The following is a 14,723-nucleotide window of genomic DNA, read 5'->3' as shown; positions in this document are numbered from 1 at the left end:
CGAACCATGGGGTCATGACTCATGGTCAAGAGTTGGATGCTTAACCAACTGAGCCACCCAGGCGCCCCAACGTCTGGTTTTTAAAGGCATAATTTGTTTTTATTTTTAACAAAACATACAATATATATGTATATGTTATAGAATAGGCCGTCCTTGCTAGAAGACTGTCAGGATGTTCCAGGCCCAGTGATTCAACTCAACAATTTCTGTGAGAGCTCACTACATGAAAGGCATCACGCTACGTAACTTCTGACACGTATTTTCAGTGGGACACTAACTCACAATACCCTGTTTTTCTCCAGTGGACTCTTTCCTCCTTCCTTTACCACTTTTTTTCCTATAAGGGCAGAAAACATCTAATAATAAAGCTGAAATGAATTATGATACATAATGAGTTTAAACAGAAGATACCATCACTGTGAATTTCACTTTTACGATAAGAAACTAAATGCACAAATAAGCTTATTTAAGCCCTTGTTTGCTGACATAAGCCCTTACTTGATGCTCTAAATTGAAAACTGAATGGACTGTGCTCTACTCTAACTTACCCAGATACTGATAAAATTTATGACTAATTTATTAACCAAACTAATTATTTTAAGTCTCATAAATCTAAGGTAATTTTCCAAGTAATTAAAAATGAGGTGAAATTTCAACTGATGTCCATCAAAAACAGCAGGTAAGTCATCTTGGTTAATGCTCGGTTAGTTACAACATCGCGTAGCTATTCCCTTCCTGGTTTCTTGAAGAAAGGTTATTAAAACTGAAACACCTGAGCTTGCCTTTACAGGTAAAGAGGTGAAATTCAAATGCCAAAGGTCAGAGGTCAGAAGTAGTTTCATTTTTCTTGCTGTCAGAGACTGACTCTTGGAGGTGGGGTGCAAAAGACCACATATTGTGGCATACTGTGTCCCTGCTACATTGGCCTGCTACGGTTACAACACAGTACGGTCGGCCATAATCCAAAACAGGCAATAAAGAATAACAGCAAAAACACACTGCTGACACGGGCATTCAATTTACTCTTGACTCCCAATGCACCAAACAACTGTTCCATCCATGAGATGTGGTGGTAAGCAAAACTAGGATTCCAAATTAGACCCATCAATTGTAGTGTACTACTACTAGGTCAGTGATTTGGGGGGTGTCATCTTGTCAACTAAGCAAATAACTAAAGATTTTCATAAAAGAGAATCAGACCTAAAATTAACTGAACTGAGCTTCCACATGTAAATGTTTTCTGAGATACGATGAGAATACAACACATACAGTCATGGGGCTTACAATCAGCTGCATTGTCACTGGTCTTAACGAAGACCTTTTCCTACAAAGCAACTTTTAATTAGGCTACGTCTGCTGGTTAGATTTCAGAGAGTGGAGATTTAAAGGAAAAGAGTTCAGGTGAATTTTCAATGGCCAGTCCAAACATTTCTGAACCGGATCTAACGGCATGTGGCACTGCCAGGCAGAGATGCCGTCCAAGGCATTCCGAGCAGGTGGGACAGGAGGCAGACCCTCAGGAAGTCCTTTCGGACCTGACAGATGTCACGGCCTGGAGCGTGTGGACTGTACCGGAGAATGCAGCTCCAGGACTGTGATGTGCCGTGTTTTCTCCCGCCTGAAAGCATCTCACAACTGCTGTCTGCCACGCGGCAGTCCTGCACGGTTGTCACGGCCTGTGCGTAGCATCAAAACTTGCACAACTGGCAGCAGCAGCCTGGAAAAAACCCAGGAATGACAAGGGAGCAACCTTGTAAGGAAGGAATGCTGCATTGCCAAGGTGTTGATAGCACAGAATATGGGATCCCATATGGAAAAGCAAGAACATCAAGACCCTGAGTCAAAGAGCGAGTCAGAAGAATCAGACCCAATATGAACAGGGACATATTGGGCCAGATCATTCTTCGTGTGGGGTGGGGGGGTTCACCCTATGCATTACAGGATTTTTAGCAGCACCTCTGGCCTCACCTGCTAGATGGCAATAATGACAAGCTGTGACAGCCAAAAATGTCTCCAGACATTGTCTTATGGCCCCTGGGGACCAAAACCTCCCTCAGTTGAGAACACTACCTTAACCTATTTATTTTGCTTACATTTTCCTTTTTCATGAATACACAAAGTAATAGGTTTTTTAAAAATTCAAAGTAAATCTTAATGAGCTCTTTCAATAAAGTTTCTAAGAGATAAACTACTGTGCTATAATTTGCAGCAATTTTTTTCTTAGTGGTACATCAAATGCTTCTTAAATCGATGACATCTTCAATTCAATGAAATTTAGCCGCCCACCATTCTTTCCCCTTTGTTGTGAAACCTTCATCCTGATTTCCTTTGGGAGAATTACTTCTACCCTGCTGTGTACAGTTTCAGTAGTACTCAGTTCTTCCCTACCTAGTAGTTGTCTCCTCTTCCTTTTGATTCTCTTGAGCTATCCAATATGCTTCTAAAAATTTCCTCGCTTCCTAAGTTACCCAGAGTTCAGTTTCAGTCTTTCAACCAAAAAACCTAACTGAAACAAAAGTCCTTCTTTAAGCTAGCCTGATGGAAGACATTTTGGATTAGCTTGCTGCCACAAAGTTCATCAGCTTATTCAAAATGTTACTGGTGGGGCACCTGGGTGGCTCAATGGGTTGAATGTCCAACTTCGGCTCAGGTCATGATCTCGCGGTTCCTGAGTTCAAGCTCCGTGTCAGGCTCTGTGCTGACAGCTCAGAGCCTGGAGCCTGCTTCAGATCCTGTGTCTCCCTCTCTCTCTGCCCCTCCCCCCGCTCGCACTCTGTCTCTCACTCTCTCTCTCTCTCTCAAAAAGAAACATTAAGAAAAAAATTTAAAAAAGAAAAAAATACTACTGCTTCTGGCACAAAAACAGACACATAGACCAATGGAATAGAATAGAAACCCCAGAACTAGACCCACAAACGTATGGCCAACTCATCTTTGACAAAGCAGGAAAGAACATCCAATGGAAAAAAGACAGTCTCTTTAACAAATGGTGCTGGGAGAACTGGACAGCAACATGCAGAAGGTTGAAACTAGACCACTTTCTCACACCATTCACAAAAATAAACTCAAAATGGATAAAGGACCTGAATGTGAGACAGGAAACCATCAAAACCTTAGAGGAGAAAGCAGGAAAAGACCTCTCTGACCTCAGCCGTAGCAATCTCTTACTCGACACATCCCCAAAGGCAAGGGAATTAAAAGCAAAAGTGAATTACTGGGACCTTATGAAGATAAAAAGCTTCTGCACAGCAAAGGAAACAACCAACAAAACTAAAAGGCAACCAACGGAATGGGAAAAGATATTTGCAAATGACATATCGGACAAAGGGCTAGTATCCAAAATCTATAAAGAGCTCACCAAACTCCACACCCGAAAAGCAAATAACCCAGTGAAGAAATGGGCAGAAAACATGAATAGACACTTCTCTAAAGAAGACATCCGGATGGCCAACAGGCACATGAAAAGATGTTCAGCGTCGCTCCTTATCAGGGAAATACAAATCAAAACCACACTCAGATATCACCTCACGCCAGTCAGAGTGGCCAAAATGAACAAATCAGGAGACTATAGATGCTGGAGAGGATGTGGAGAAACGGGAACCCTCTTGCACTGTTGGTGGGAATGCAAATTGGTGCAGCCACTCTGGAAAGCAGTGTGGAGGTTCCTCAGAAAATTAAAAATAGACCTACCCTATGACCCAGCAGTAGCACTGCTAGGAATTTATCCAAGGGACACAGGAGTACTGATGCATAGGGGCACTTGTACCCCAATGTTCATGGCAGCACTCTCAACAATAGCCAAATTATGGAAAGAGCCTAAATGTCCATCAACTGATGAATGGATAAAGAAATTGTGGTTTATATACACTATGGAATACTACGTGGCAATGAGAAAAAATGAAATATGGCCTTCTGTAGCAATGTGGATGGAACTAGAGAGTGTGATGCTAAGTGAAATAAGCCATACAGAGAAAGACAGATACCATATGGTTTCACTCTTATGTGGATCCTGAGAAACTTAACAGGAACCCATGGGGGAGGGGAAGGAAAAAAAAAAAAATAAAAGAGGTTAGAGTGGGAGAGAGCCAAAGCATAAGAGACTGTTGAGAACTGAGAGCAAACTGAGGGTTGATGGGGGGTGGGAGGGAGCAGAGGGTGGGTGATGGGTATTGAGGAGGGCACCTTTTGGGATGAGCACTGGGTGTTGTATGGAAACCAATTTGACAATAAATTTCATATATATATAAAAAAAAAAAATACTACTGCTTCCCTTACCATTCACCACATAGGCAGCATGAATGGATTATAGATGAAGCCAGAATTGTGGAAACAGTGTGATGGGCTTTAGGGATTCATTGTACTTATCTCTGATTTTCAGTGTGCTTTAAAATGTCCATAATAAGAAGGTAAAACAAGGATAACAAATACTCTGTAGAGAAAAATAACAAAATCTAAATGATTTCCAAAGTCCTTTTTGCACAAATTTGATTCTTTACACATACGTGTACCTACGTGCCAACCTTAAGTGCTTGGGAAACTACCTGCAGTTATGTGTGCATCTGGACAGCAAGGGAAAACAATGAAGCAGCATTACAAGTGACGGGACAATGGCACAAGGAACCATTCTCTGAAACTGCTTACCAGGGTTTACTCAATTAAGGCAACAGATACAATAATGTATAAATGCCTCGTGACTCCAAAACGTTGCTTTTAAAAGACTATGCATAAAAATTTCTTAATGCTTCTTCTAAAGTTTCTTCTGCAGTAGAAAAAAGAAAGAAAAAAAAATAGCTATTGATTCTTCCAAGAACTACCATACAGATGAACACACACTTTTTGCCGAGATCTGACAGCTGGAAATTTTCATTCTGAAGAAGGGTTCAGACAAAATATTTTTGTAAAGAAAAAATAATAAAAAGGTTGTACTACCCTCCACTCTCCTTAAAGGTGACAGAAAATAAATTCTTTATCAATAGTCATTTGTCCAGTTACAGCAAAGCTGCCAACCCCAGTCCACAAGAGATAAGAAATTGGCTCTCACTGGTACCTTTTACTCATCCCATTTGCCCTTTACCCTTTCACAGACCAAGGCAGAGCAAATGGGAGTTGAATAATGAAGGGGGGGAAAAAACACACAAAAACAAAAACAAGACACCACAGTGAGAGTTATTGTAACTGAAAGCCTGTACCATATGTGGAGAAAAGACGAAAGTCCTATGTGAAATATAATAAGCAAAGTAAATATGAGAGTCTAACCAAAAAAAAAAGCCTTATTAAAATAAAATTCAATTAAAAATAATAAAATTTCAAAGACAAGAAATTCTACCATAACATATCAATTTTCTTTGCTTCTTAATGAAAATGGTCTGAAATTTTTTGAATATTTAAACTCCACTCTCTAATTATATACTCCACCAACCTAACCCAATTAAGTAATTATAAAGTGTTGCGTAGGAAACTATTGAAATACACAGAAAACCCTTTTAGCAGTACTAATTACATCTTGATTTTTTTTAAAACCCTAAGCCCTGAGCCTTCCCTATTTCCTGAGAAAATGGTGGTCTTAATCTTAAAACTTATGTCCTATTCCATACATTTCAAGTAAATTAGAGGTAGCTCAGCACATTGTCAAAGGGAAAGAAATATTAGGGAACATTTTTCAAACTCCTCAGTTTAGAGATAAAAATCTTTAAGGCGCAGCGAGGTTAAATTATATGTTGAAGGTCCTGTGGTCAGTGAGGACTAGAATCCAATTCAGGATTCTTTACACTGAGCTCTCTCAAACAAAATAGTTAAGCACTCCAAAATAAGAACAAATACATACTAGGCATCTACACATGGTAGGCATGTGCCTAGTATTCACAGTAGAAAGATACTCACATGATTATATAATACACTGTGCTACATGCAAATTTCAGAAGGAGCACAGATGGAACACTTGACTCTATTTTGGATTAAAATGTATTCATATATTTTTATGAATAAGTACATACTTTAAATCTTTAGAAGTAGTATTTTTTACCACAAAAAATTAGGCTGTCTTGAGCGTTGCTTTTTATCAATTTATGGCTTTTCCACATCTATCTGAATCAGCACAGGAGGATCTACTTGACTGTCTAGTACTCCGTTGTGGGCATGTATCCTAAGTCATTCATCCTGTCCCCATAATGGGCATGTGGATTGCTTCCTGTTCTCTACTATTACAAAAACACTTCAGTGAACATTCTTTCAGCTGTTAGCAGTAGTAACAATGACAATAATTGTACAGATGTACAAAAGAATAAAATGTTCAAGAGTGGTTATCTCCATAGAACAGAGTTATGGAGGATTTTGATTCTTCAACCTTATGTATTTCTGCAATGTCTCAGCTCTTTTAAGTGAGCACATTACTAATTAGTGCTATCTGTTAATATGAGCACTATGTAAAACATGTAACATTCGCTAGTAGCTACAACACCGTAAACCTTAACACCCACAGTAGACTACACAATTTACAATCACGAACCATTTGTTGAGAGAAACTAGCCTCAGAAATGCCTGGAGAATCCTCAAGAAATACTTCTCACATACCGAGAAACTGTACAATAATCACGCAGCTAAGAACCACACGAGAGATACAGCTGTCACAATCAAGTGTGGGAAGAGAGTAAGGGAGGGTTTGAACAAGCACTATCCAAAACTGAAAATGGCCACGTTCATATGTTCAACACATTCTGCAGCTCAAACACAAATATGAGTCTTATTACAATCACTCCTCTCCAAAAATATTTCATAATTATGACAAGAGTCCACCAAAATCTCTCTCAGATATCGCAGAACTCACCGTTTCTGATTTTCAGACTCTTTCTTGGCTTGCTCCAATGCCAGCTCCTCAGCCACTCTTCTTTTCAATTCTTCATCAGAAACTAGGATCAATAGAGTGGAAGGAGAGAAAATCAATGATTTCTTAAAAACAAAAGCAAGACAATACTCCAGAAAAACAAAGCGAAGACTAGATCTTAATGGGCAAAGTTCTGCCAGCTGGTCAGCATCTCCTTGGAACTACCTAAGCACTGTAGAAAAGACCAATTAGTGCACTTCAGGAGTAATTTAATCAAAAGTTCCCTGGTGACCTAGAAACTTCCACACCTGCCAAAACGTATAATAAACTCAAGTAGCTGCTTACTGCCCAGTGGGGACCGAACCATTAAGTACAAATTCTTTAGGATGATGTCCTATCATTAAAGTGTGACCATCACGTAGAAGAGGAGGAGAGGCTGGAAGGAAGGGACTTCAGAGAGGAAGAGGAAGAGGACATCAAAACATTCTCACTTTGATAATTAATCACTTTAAAGAACCACTTACGACAGGAAGAAAATCATTTGTATTTACAACCATTTTTCCATGATTTGTGAAAAAGGACATTTACAATTTATGAAAATTTTATTTTTCTTTTAACTTCTTTATTAAGTTTGTTGCATAAAAGATACACGTTCTCATACTGACAAGTCTTGCCATGAACAAAAGCAACACAAATAAGGCAACAGCAAGGTGTGCTTCACATATAAACAATCATGTGGTAAGAATGAGAAATCTGGCCCTGTACAACAAAAAGATTAGGAAGCAAAATGTGAATAACCCCTGCATTCAGAATATACCCAAATGTGTGCACAAAGACAGTGCACCCATAATACAGCTCACTTAAATTCCTGTTTATGATGCATAATTCCTTAATCACCCACTTGTGCAAGAAGAATGAACATGAAGAAACATGAAATCCAAATTGCATTTATTTTCACAATATCAATGCTATACTCAAAATAGTAACTTCATTGAATCTAAAGGTTAAATGTTTCAAAGTGAAAGGCAATCTTAAATTTTTTAACCCTATGAAAGGGTCTGCGAGAATAGGTGGCTTATTTTTCTGCTTGCAAGGAGACTAGGTCTCAGCCTGCACTAAGTGGCATGAGCAACAAAGGACAACAGACAAATACCACTGAGAGTAATGCCCAGACATATCAAAATCTCGACTTGAACCATGTTCTTTCTACTTCTATAGCAAGTCTATTAAACGACCAGCGTAATGGAAGCTTCTGCCTCATGCGACAGAATCACTAACTTAACTATACATCTATCAGAAATTTCCAAACCCCATTTCCAAAACAATTTTAGTACACCTATTAAGTACTGTAGGTCACTTAGAAAACCAGAAATAAAACATACAACCAGCCTTTGCAATTAAAAGGTTTTCATAACATATAAACAATGTTCAGATACAAATTCTGAACTAAATGTTTTTTTCTAAATATGATTTATGTAATCAAGGCTTTCTTAAACAAAGACAGGTCTTAGATGTATGATCTGTACAAACTTACAGTAGTGTATATTCCAAATAGAGATTTTCCTCTTATTATGATATGACAATGTAACTCTTTTCTGAGTGAAGACATATGCTAAGGCTTAAGGTGTAAACAACTCTGGAAGGCAAACAACTTAGTAAAGAAATAACCAGTCATCTAAAAATGTGTATCATCTCATAACAGGCCCCTGAATTTTCAAATTTACATGTGAGAATATATTTACATCTTAAATTTCTAGGAAAGGCACAGGCTTTATATAAAAAAGCAGCAAAATTTTAAACCCACCAATTTATTGAAAAAGCCATTACTTTTATTAGAAACAAATAATGCTTCTCAAAATGGTGGCAACAGGTCAAAGTATAGACATGTTTCATACAGTGTATTTCTCCCTTTAATTATATTCCAGAAGGAGGTGGAATACCTCCTTGGGGTGGGAAGCGGAAGTATTTGATGGATTGTGTGAACTGGTCTCCTTGTACACAAACCATGCATTTCCTCCCCAAAGTATCATATTCAGAAAGCCAAAGATCACAGACACATTTAGGGATCCGCTACTAGTCACAGAGCCAAAATAACATGTCACTTCTTGATGGTCACAAGGCTGAAGTTCCTTGACAATACTGTGACCAGTAGCTACTTTAATATCTGTAAGAGCTTTAGCCCAGGCTGAAGTGCTCACCAACCACAGAAAAGTGGCAACAAGAATAACAATGAAGCCAATCATGGGAAGGTTTCGACTATCCCGACACAGGTTCATATAACCAACATAGAGCAGAAGGGCAGCTGAGCAATACAGGAAGACAAAGACTGCAAATGTAACGTAGAATTGTGCAGAACAAGGGTAATCTCCAGTAAGGACATAATTTTTCCAATTTACATCACACACGTTTGCATCTGGAATTGCCTCAAATAATGCTTCATTCAACCTGAATGCATAGGCAAAAAAGCAGCTGTAATCGTCTTATTTTCACTAACTTTAGGACAAGTCACTTGAATTTCTGTTTTGCCCTTAAAACCTCCACAGGTGGCAAAAGCAAAGATAGAAACAATCCACTAGAGGACCTTGATGAAGCTGAGTAGCTCCTTGAGCAGGTTGAGGTTGAGGTGGAAGGAGGACATCCTCTGAGGGAAGGGGGAAGGGAGCAAAAATGTTAAAGCCATATTTTTGGAAACTATGCCATCCACATCAAGTGCCAACAATTGGAGAGAGATGTAAAAAAAAAAAAAAATGCTGAGAACACAGCTGGAGCTTTCTAAATACCTGGTGACTTGATCTGAAACATCTGGTGTTTCCAACTGGAAGATGTTGTACGATATGTTTTGTAAAGATTCTTACAGCTATGATAGCAAATCAAATAAACAAATCTGACATACTTCTTAAGAGCCTTCATAAGAAATATGTAGAGAGCATTTCCTCTTTACTAGAAATCCACTACCCAAAATCATGACCAAGAAAGCACCACAAAAATTGGGGGGAATAGGGGCGCCTGGGTGGCGCAGTCGGTTAAGCGTCCGACTTCAGCCAGGTCACGATCTCACGCTCCGTGAGTTCGAGCCCCGCGTCGGGCTCTGGGCTGATGGCTCAGAGCCTGGAGCTTGTTTCCGATTCTGTGTCTCCCTCTCTCTCTGCCCCTCCCCCGTTCATGCTCTGTCTCTCTCTGTCCCAAAAATAAATAAAACGTTGGAAAAAAAAAAATTGGGGGGAATCTAGGGATACCTACAGGAGCTAAGAAGTATTTCAAATGGTAGAGGCTATTAGGTGGGAAATGAGGTGGGACCGTCTCTCCTGTGCAACAACACTTTGATGATCTCCACGCTTATCAGCACCTTGCCTCAGCGCATATGCAAAAAAGTGAATTACAACAGGACATAGAAAGCCTTTTTAAAATTTAGCTGACACTGGACAATAACAAAGAAGATATGGGAAAGGGCATAAGGATGTGTTCTCTTTTTTTTTTAATTTTTTAATGTTTATTTATTTTTTGAAAGGGAGGTAAGAGTGTGAGCAGGGGAGAGTCAGAGAAAAAGGGAGACACAGAATGTGAGCGGTCAGCACAGAGCCCAATGTGGGGCTTGAACCAAGGAGCCATGAGATCATGACCTGAGCCGAAGTCAGACGCTTAACTGACTGAGCCACCCAGGCGCCCCTGTGTTCTCTAAGTTGTAGATTATCAGGAAACAACAAGAGCATCAGAGGACATCATCAAGAAGGTGAAAAGACAACTGACAGAATGAGAAAAAATACTGACAAATCATATAGCTGATAAGAGACTTGTATCCAGAATACACAAACAAAAAGACAACAAAATTAAAAATGGGCAAGGGATAGAAATAGGCATTTCTCTAAAACAGATCACACAAATGGCCAATAAGCATATGAAAAGTGACTGAAGGGCATTCATCATCAGGGAAAGGCAAATCAAAACAATGATACACCAATTCAAACACAGTGTAATCAAAAAGACAAACATTAACACGTGTTGCTGAGAACATAAAGAAATTTACGGCAGTATTATTGACAATATCCCAAAAGTGAAAACAACCTAAATGCCTATCCACTGATGAATGTATAAATAAAATATATATCCATCTCAATAAAGCCTTACAAAGAAAAAAGAGTATAATACAAAAAAAGAAGAATGGACAACGAATTAGGGAAAGGGTAAACACTAGTTGAGTCTAATCCCAGCTTGGCCATCAACAATCTGGAGGACCTAGGGGAAGTTACCAGCCTCTCTGGACAGTTTCCCTCAAAAGGTTGTTCTCAAATGGATGTTCTCCAGGGTCCCTTTCAACTATATACTATGCTGCCCTTTGGCTTCTCTCCTCCTTCACCGTCCATAAGATGAGAAAGATACAAGTCTAGGCTTTGAAAAGGTCACATAAAATCAAGAAAAGAACTAGAACAGAGAATTCTGTCTATATTCAGGCAAATCTTAAAATTCTTTTAGTATTAAAGGTTTAAAACAATACAAACACCAACAAGAGAAATTAGACAATAATAGGTCAACGAAGAGTCTAAACAGAATAGTCCCTGTTTTTCCATTAGCTAGACTTTGTATCAGTCAAATAACCTACCCGAGGTTCGACTTCCTCAACCAAAAACAGGACCCGCTGGGTTACACGGGTGTCAACTGTCTATGAAGTTCTAGGCTATGCACTCCACAAGGGGATGATTTTCACATCGTCAGCTACTTCTCATAAACAAGCAAAACAACATCACACTACATTGTTTCAAGTTGCTCACAGCTGGTAGCTCTAATTAGTAGCAAAAATTGAAACAAGTATTTAATCCGATTAGTGCTGCCCAAACTATACCCTTAAATTTCACATACCAGTTAGAATCCACACACAGGCTGATGTGTAGTCACACCGCTTCCCCTGGATTTTTTCAAATTACCACAGCAACATTTCTCTCAGGCAAAATGCAATCAAATTCTCAACCACAATTCAACTGAATTTCATTCAACCAATTAAAACTAAGTTTCAGTGAGACCTCAGCATCCCAGGTCTGAGGATACAGCAATGGGATCTGTTTCCTAAGTCTCCATATCTTCCACAGTGTGCTTTATGCCTCTTACATATAGGGGCTTCCTACCACAGGAAAAGCCAAAGTCTGCAGAGAGCTTTTTACAATCGTGTGATAAACCTAAACTGGAACAGTAAGGACTCCATTACCAAATGGCAACGAGCTGGGTGGCTGGGAAGGCAGCCATGCAGAAGAGATTGCAGAGAAAGAAATGTAGCCTCAAGGCTTGTCCTCTTTCTCTATACTATCCTGCCTATCAGGTCAACCCCACCACCTGCCAGGGGTGAGGTGAGAAAGAGATGGAGGTAACTGGTGATGTCATCCAGGCAGGCCACAAGGGAAAGAGGTGGGAGTGAGAAATTACCAGCAATGCAAAGGGCCAGGATCTCCTAGAGGTCACTGAAGAAGACATGCCCAAGGGACCAACTAGCTGACATCACTTATGGTCAGTAAAGACACCGACACACAGCTGTCTTTCTAATGCCCCAGCCAGTTCTTTAAAAAAAAAAAAACAACAAAATGCAATGTTGGGTCTCACATCCAAGGTCACAGCTGAAAAAGTAATTACCTTAGCTACAAGTGAGAATTTAAAATAACAAAAGATAAAACATGACCTAGCATAAAGAGTTTAAAACCTAAAATAGCAAATCTAAGCCAGGCAGGAAAATAAACCAGTGTAGTAATGGGTTTTGAGCAAATCTAAGTTTCATGTTATTTGTTTTTAAATCAATAGAATACAGAAAGCAACAATATATTTCTTCTGATGGGTCTGGTCCAAAGCACAGAAGGGAAAAAGATATACCATTTGGAGACCACTATTTAAAATGGCCTTTCTGAAAACACTCTTTTCAGCTCTCAGGATCTGAACATTTTCTCAAATAAAACTGTTATTAAATTAAAAGGTCAGAGTTTCAGGATGGACTACTTTAAGAGAAGCACAAGAAAGGCCAACCTTGCCTATTAGCACAGTGAGTTTCCAAGCAGATCTTTAGGGACGGGAAAAGTTTGTGAAATGAGAAAAAGTGAAAAAGAGAAATGCTCAAGCCATATAAATCAGATTTGCCATGGAAATCTGCAAACCTATTTCAAGCTCAGTAAGTATGGTTCCACAGCTTTTACATACATACGACACTTTCCTTTTAAAATGTGTTAAGACAAAAGGGTATTTTCTTCACATACTTGAATGCTTTGCTTTTAAAAATCTTCTCAAAAAACATGTTAATGTCTTCCTCAGTGGCAAATTGTGTCTTAATGAACACAAATACTGGCATTTTCTCAATTAGTTATAGATGATACAACACTGACCAAAGAACATGTGAGAAAAAGTCAAGTATTGCAATGGCTTGGATATAGCAAATCTGGCCCTAAATCCTTTATTTAAAACTATTATTGAAAACAATAGGGGCGCCTGGGTGGCTCAGTTAGATGAGCATCTGACTTCAGCTCAGGTCATGATCTCACAGTTTGTGGGTTCGATCCCCAAGTCAGGCTCTGTGCTGACAGCTCAGAGCTCGGAGCCTGGAGCCTGCTTCGGATTCTGTGTCTCTCTCTCAATCTCTCTCTCTCTCTCTCTCTCTGCCCCTCCCCCACTCATGCTCTGTCTCTCTCTCTCTCAAAAATAAATAAAAATGTTAAAAAAAAATTTTTAAGACTTTAAATTAAAAAAAAGAAAAAGAAAATAATAAATACTTGTATGGTTGAAAGCTGCTCACAATTCCTAACAAATCTGTACTTGTTTTGAGTAAACAACATTCTAAACACATGTTTTCATTAGTCCACTAATTCTTTACTGACTGCCTAGCAATCTTGTACTCCTCTCGGCCACATTCTAAATTTCTAAGAATTTAAATTCTTGTTGTCTTAAATCTTATTTATTTATTTTGAGGGGTTGAAGGGAGGGGCAGAGAGAGAGAAGACAGAGAATCCCAAGCAGGCTCCACACTCAGCGCAGAGCCCAATGTGGGGCTTGATTCTCACAAACCGTGAGATCACGACCTGAGTCAAAATCAAGAGTCAGACGCTTAACCAGAGGAGCCACCCAGGCACCCCTGAGAATTTAAAGTCTAAAGAAATTCTGAGAATCTAAGTTTCTCATTTGGGTTCAGGACCAAATAAGAAACTCCAAGATGCCTACCTTGTTCTAGATCCTAGTGTCCTTAGGAATAGAATACCATGGTCTTAATAGTCAGAGGAAGTGTAGCATAAATTCATTATGCCTCACTTGCTTCTATGTGATATGACTTGTGTCTAAATCCTGTTTTCAGAAACTGGTTAAACTATGAGACCGGGAAGGAAGGGGTGAAGAGAGAGACTCACTATACTCAAGACAGTTCCTTGAGTGGAAAACAGAAATGACTCCAAAAGATGGAAGAATTTTATGAATGCCTCACACATCTATGAAAACACAAAAACTTGAAACTACTACTATGATTCAAGATTTACATGGATTCCCTGAACCTCAAGGGACGTATCAATGTCCCCTGTAACGTTTTCCGCCTATGACTTTCCTTTTCCCTTCATCTTCTTTGCAACATCCTTACACTATAATTCCCTCCCCAGTTACCATATTTCTTAAACAATCTCTAGAAGTTACTTAATGAAAATGATGGCTTGCCTCCTGGCAAAATGTCAGGTCCTTCGGGACTCTTTCTTTCCTCTATTTCTCTTTCCAGTTTTACCATCTGCACACACATGTCATGTCCAATTTTACAAAGCCTATTATTTTCATATGCTGGTTTAAAAACACTGAAAAGAAACTATGAAGATCTACTGACAGAAGGAAATAAATGTATATATTCACATAACACAAGCAGATTTTACAGAAACAATGAAACTCTGCCAGGATTGAGATAGTT

At 39.1% G+C, this 14,723-nt stretch overlaps 1 protein-coding gene and 1 pseudogene across 5 annotated transcripts in view; both read right to left on the bottom strand.

Moving 5' to 3' along the window:
• Window positions 1–14,723, bottom strand: part of CHCHD3 (coiled-coil-helix-coiled-coil-helix domain containing 3) — a 286,302-nt gene that overhangs the window by 217,161 nt on the left and 54,418 nt on the right. For all 5 annotated transcript variants that reach the window (XM_040471925.1, XM_040471929.1, XM_040471926.1 and 2 more), the window contains exon 3: window positions 6,824–6,905. In XM_040471925.1, the coding sequence (XP_040327859.1) occupies window positions 6,824–6,905 (82 nt within the window). The remainder of the gene's footprint in view (window positions 1–6,823; window positions 6,906–14,723) is intronic.
• Window positions 7,905–9,750, bottom strand: LOC121028315 (synaptophysin-like protein 1; annotated as a pseudogene).

Source organism: Herpailurus yagouaroundi, unplaced genomic scaffold, assembly GCF_014898765.1.
Source record: "Herpailurus yagouaroundi ecotype Mexico unplaced genomic scaffold, PumYag 100, whole genome shotgun sequence".
In the NCBI taxonomy this organism is placed as follows: Eukaryota; Metazoa; Chordata; class Mammalia; order Carnivora; family Felidae; genus Herpailurus; species Herpailurus yagouaroundi.
The sequence above is the reverse complement of the archived record's forward strand: the minus strand, read 5'-3'. Positions and strand labels throughout refer to the sequence as shown.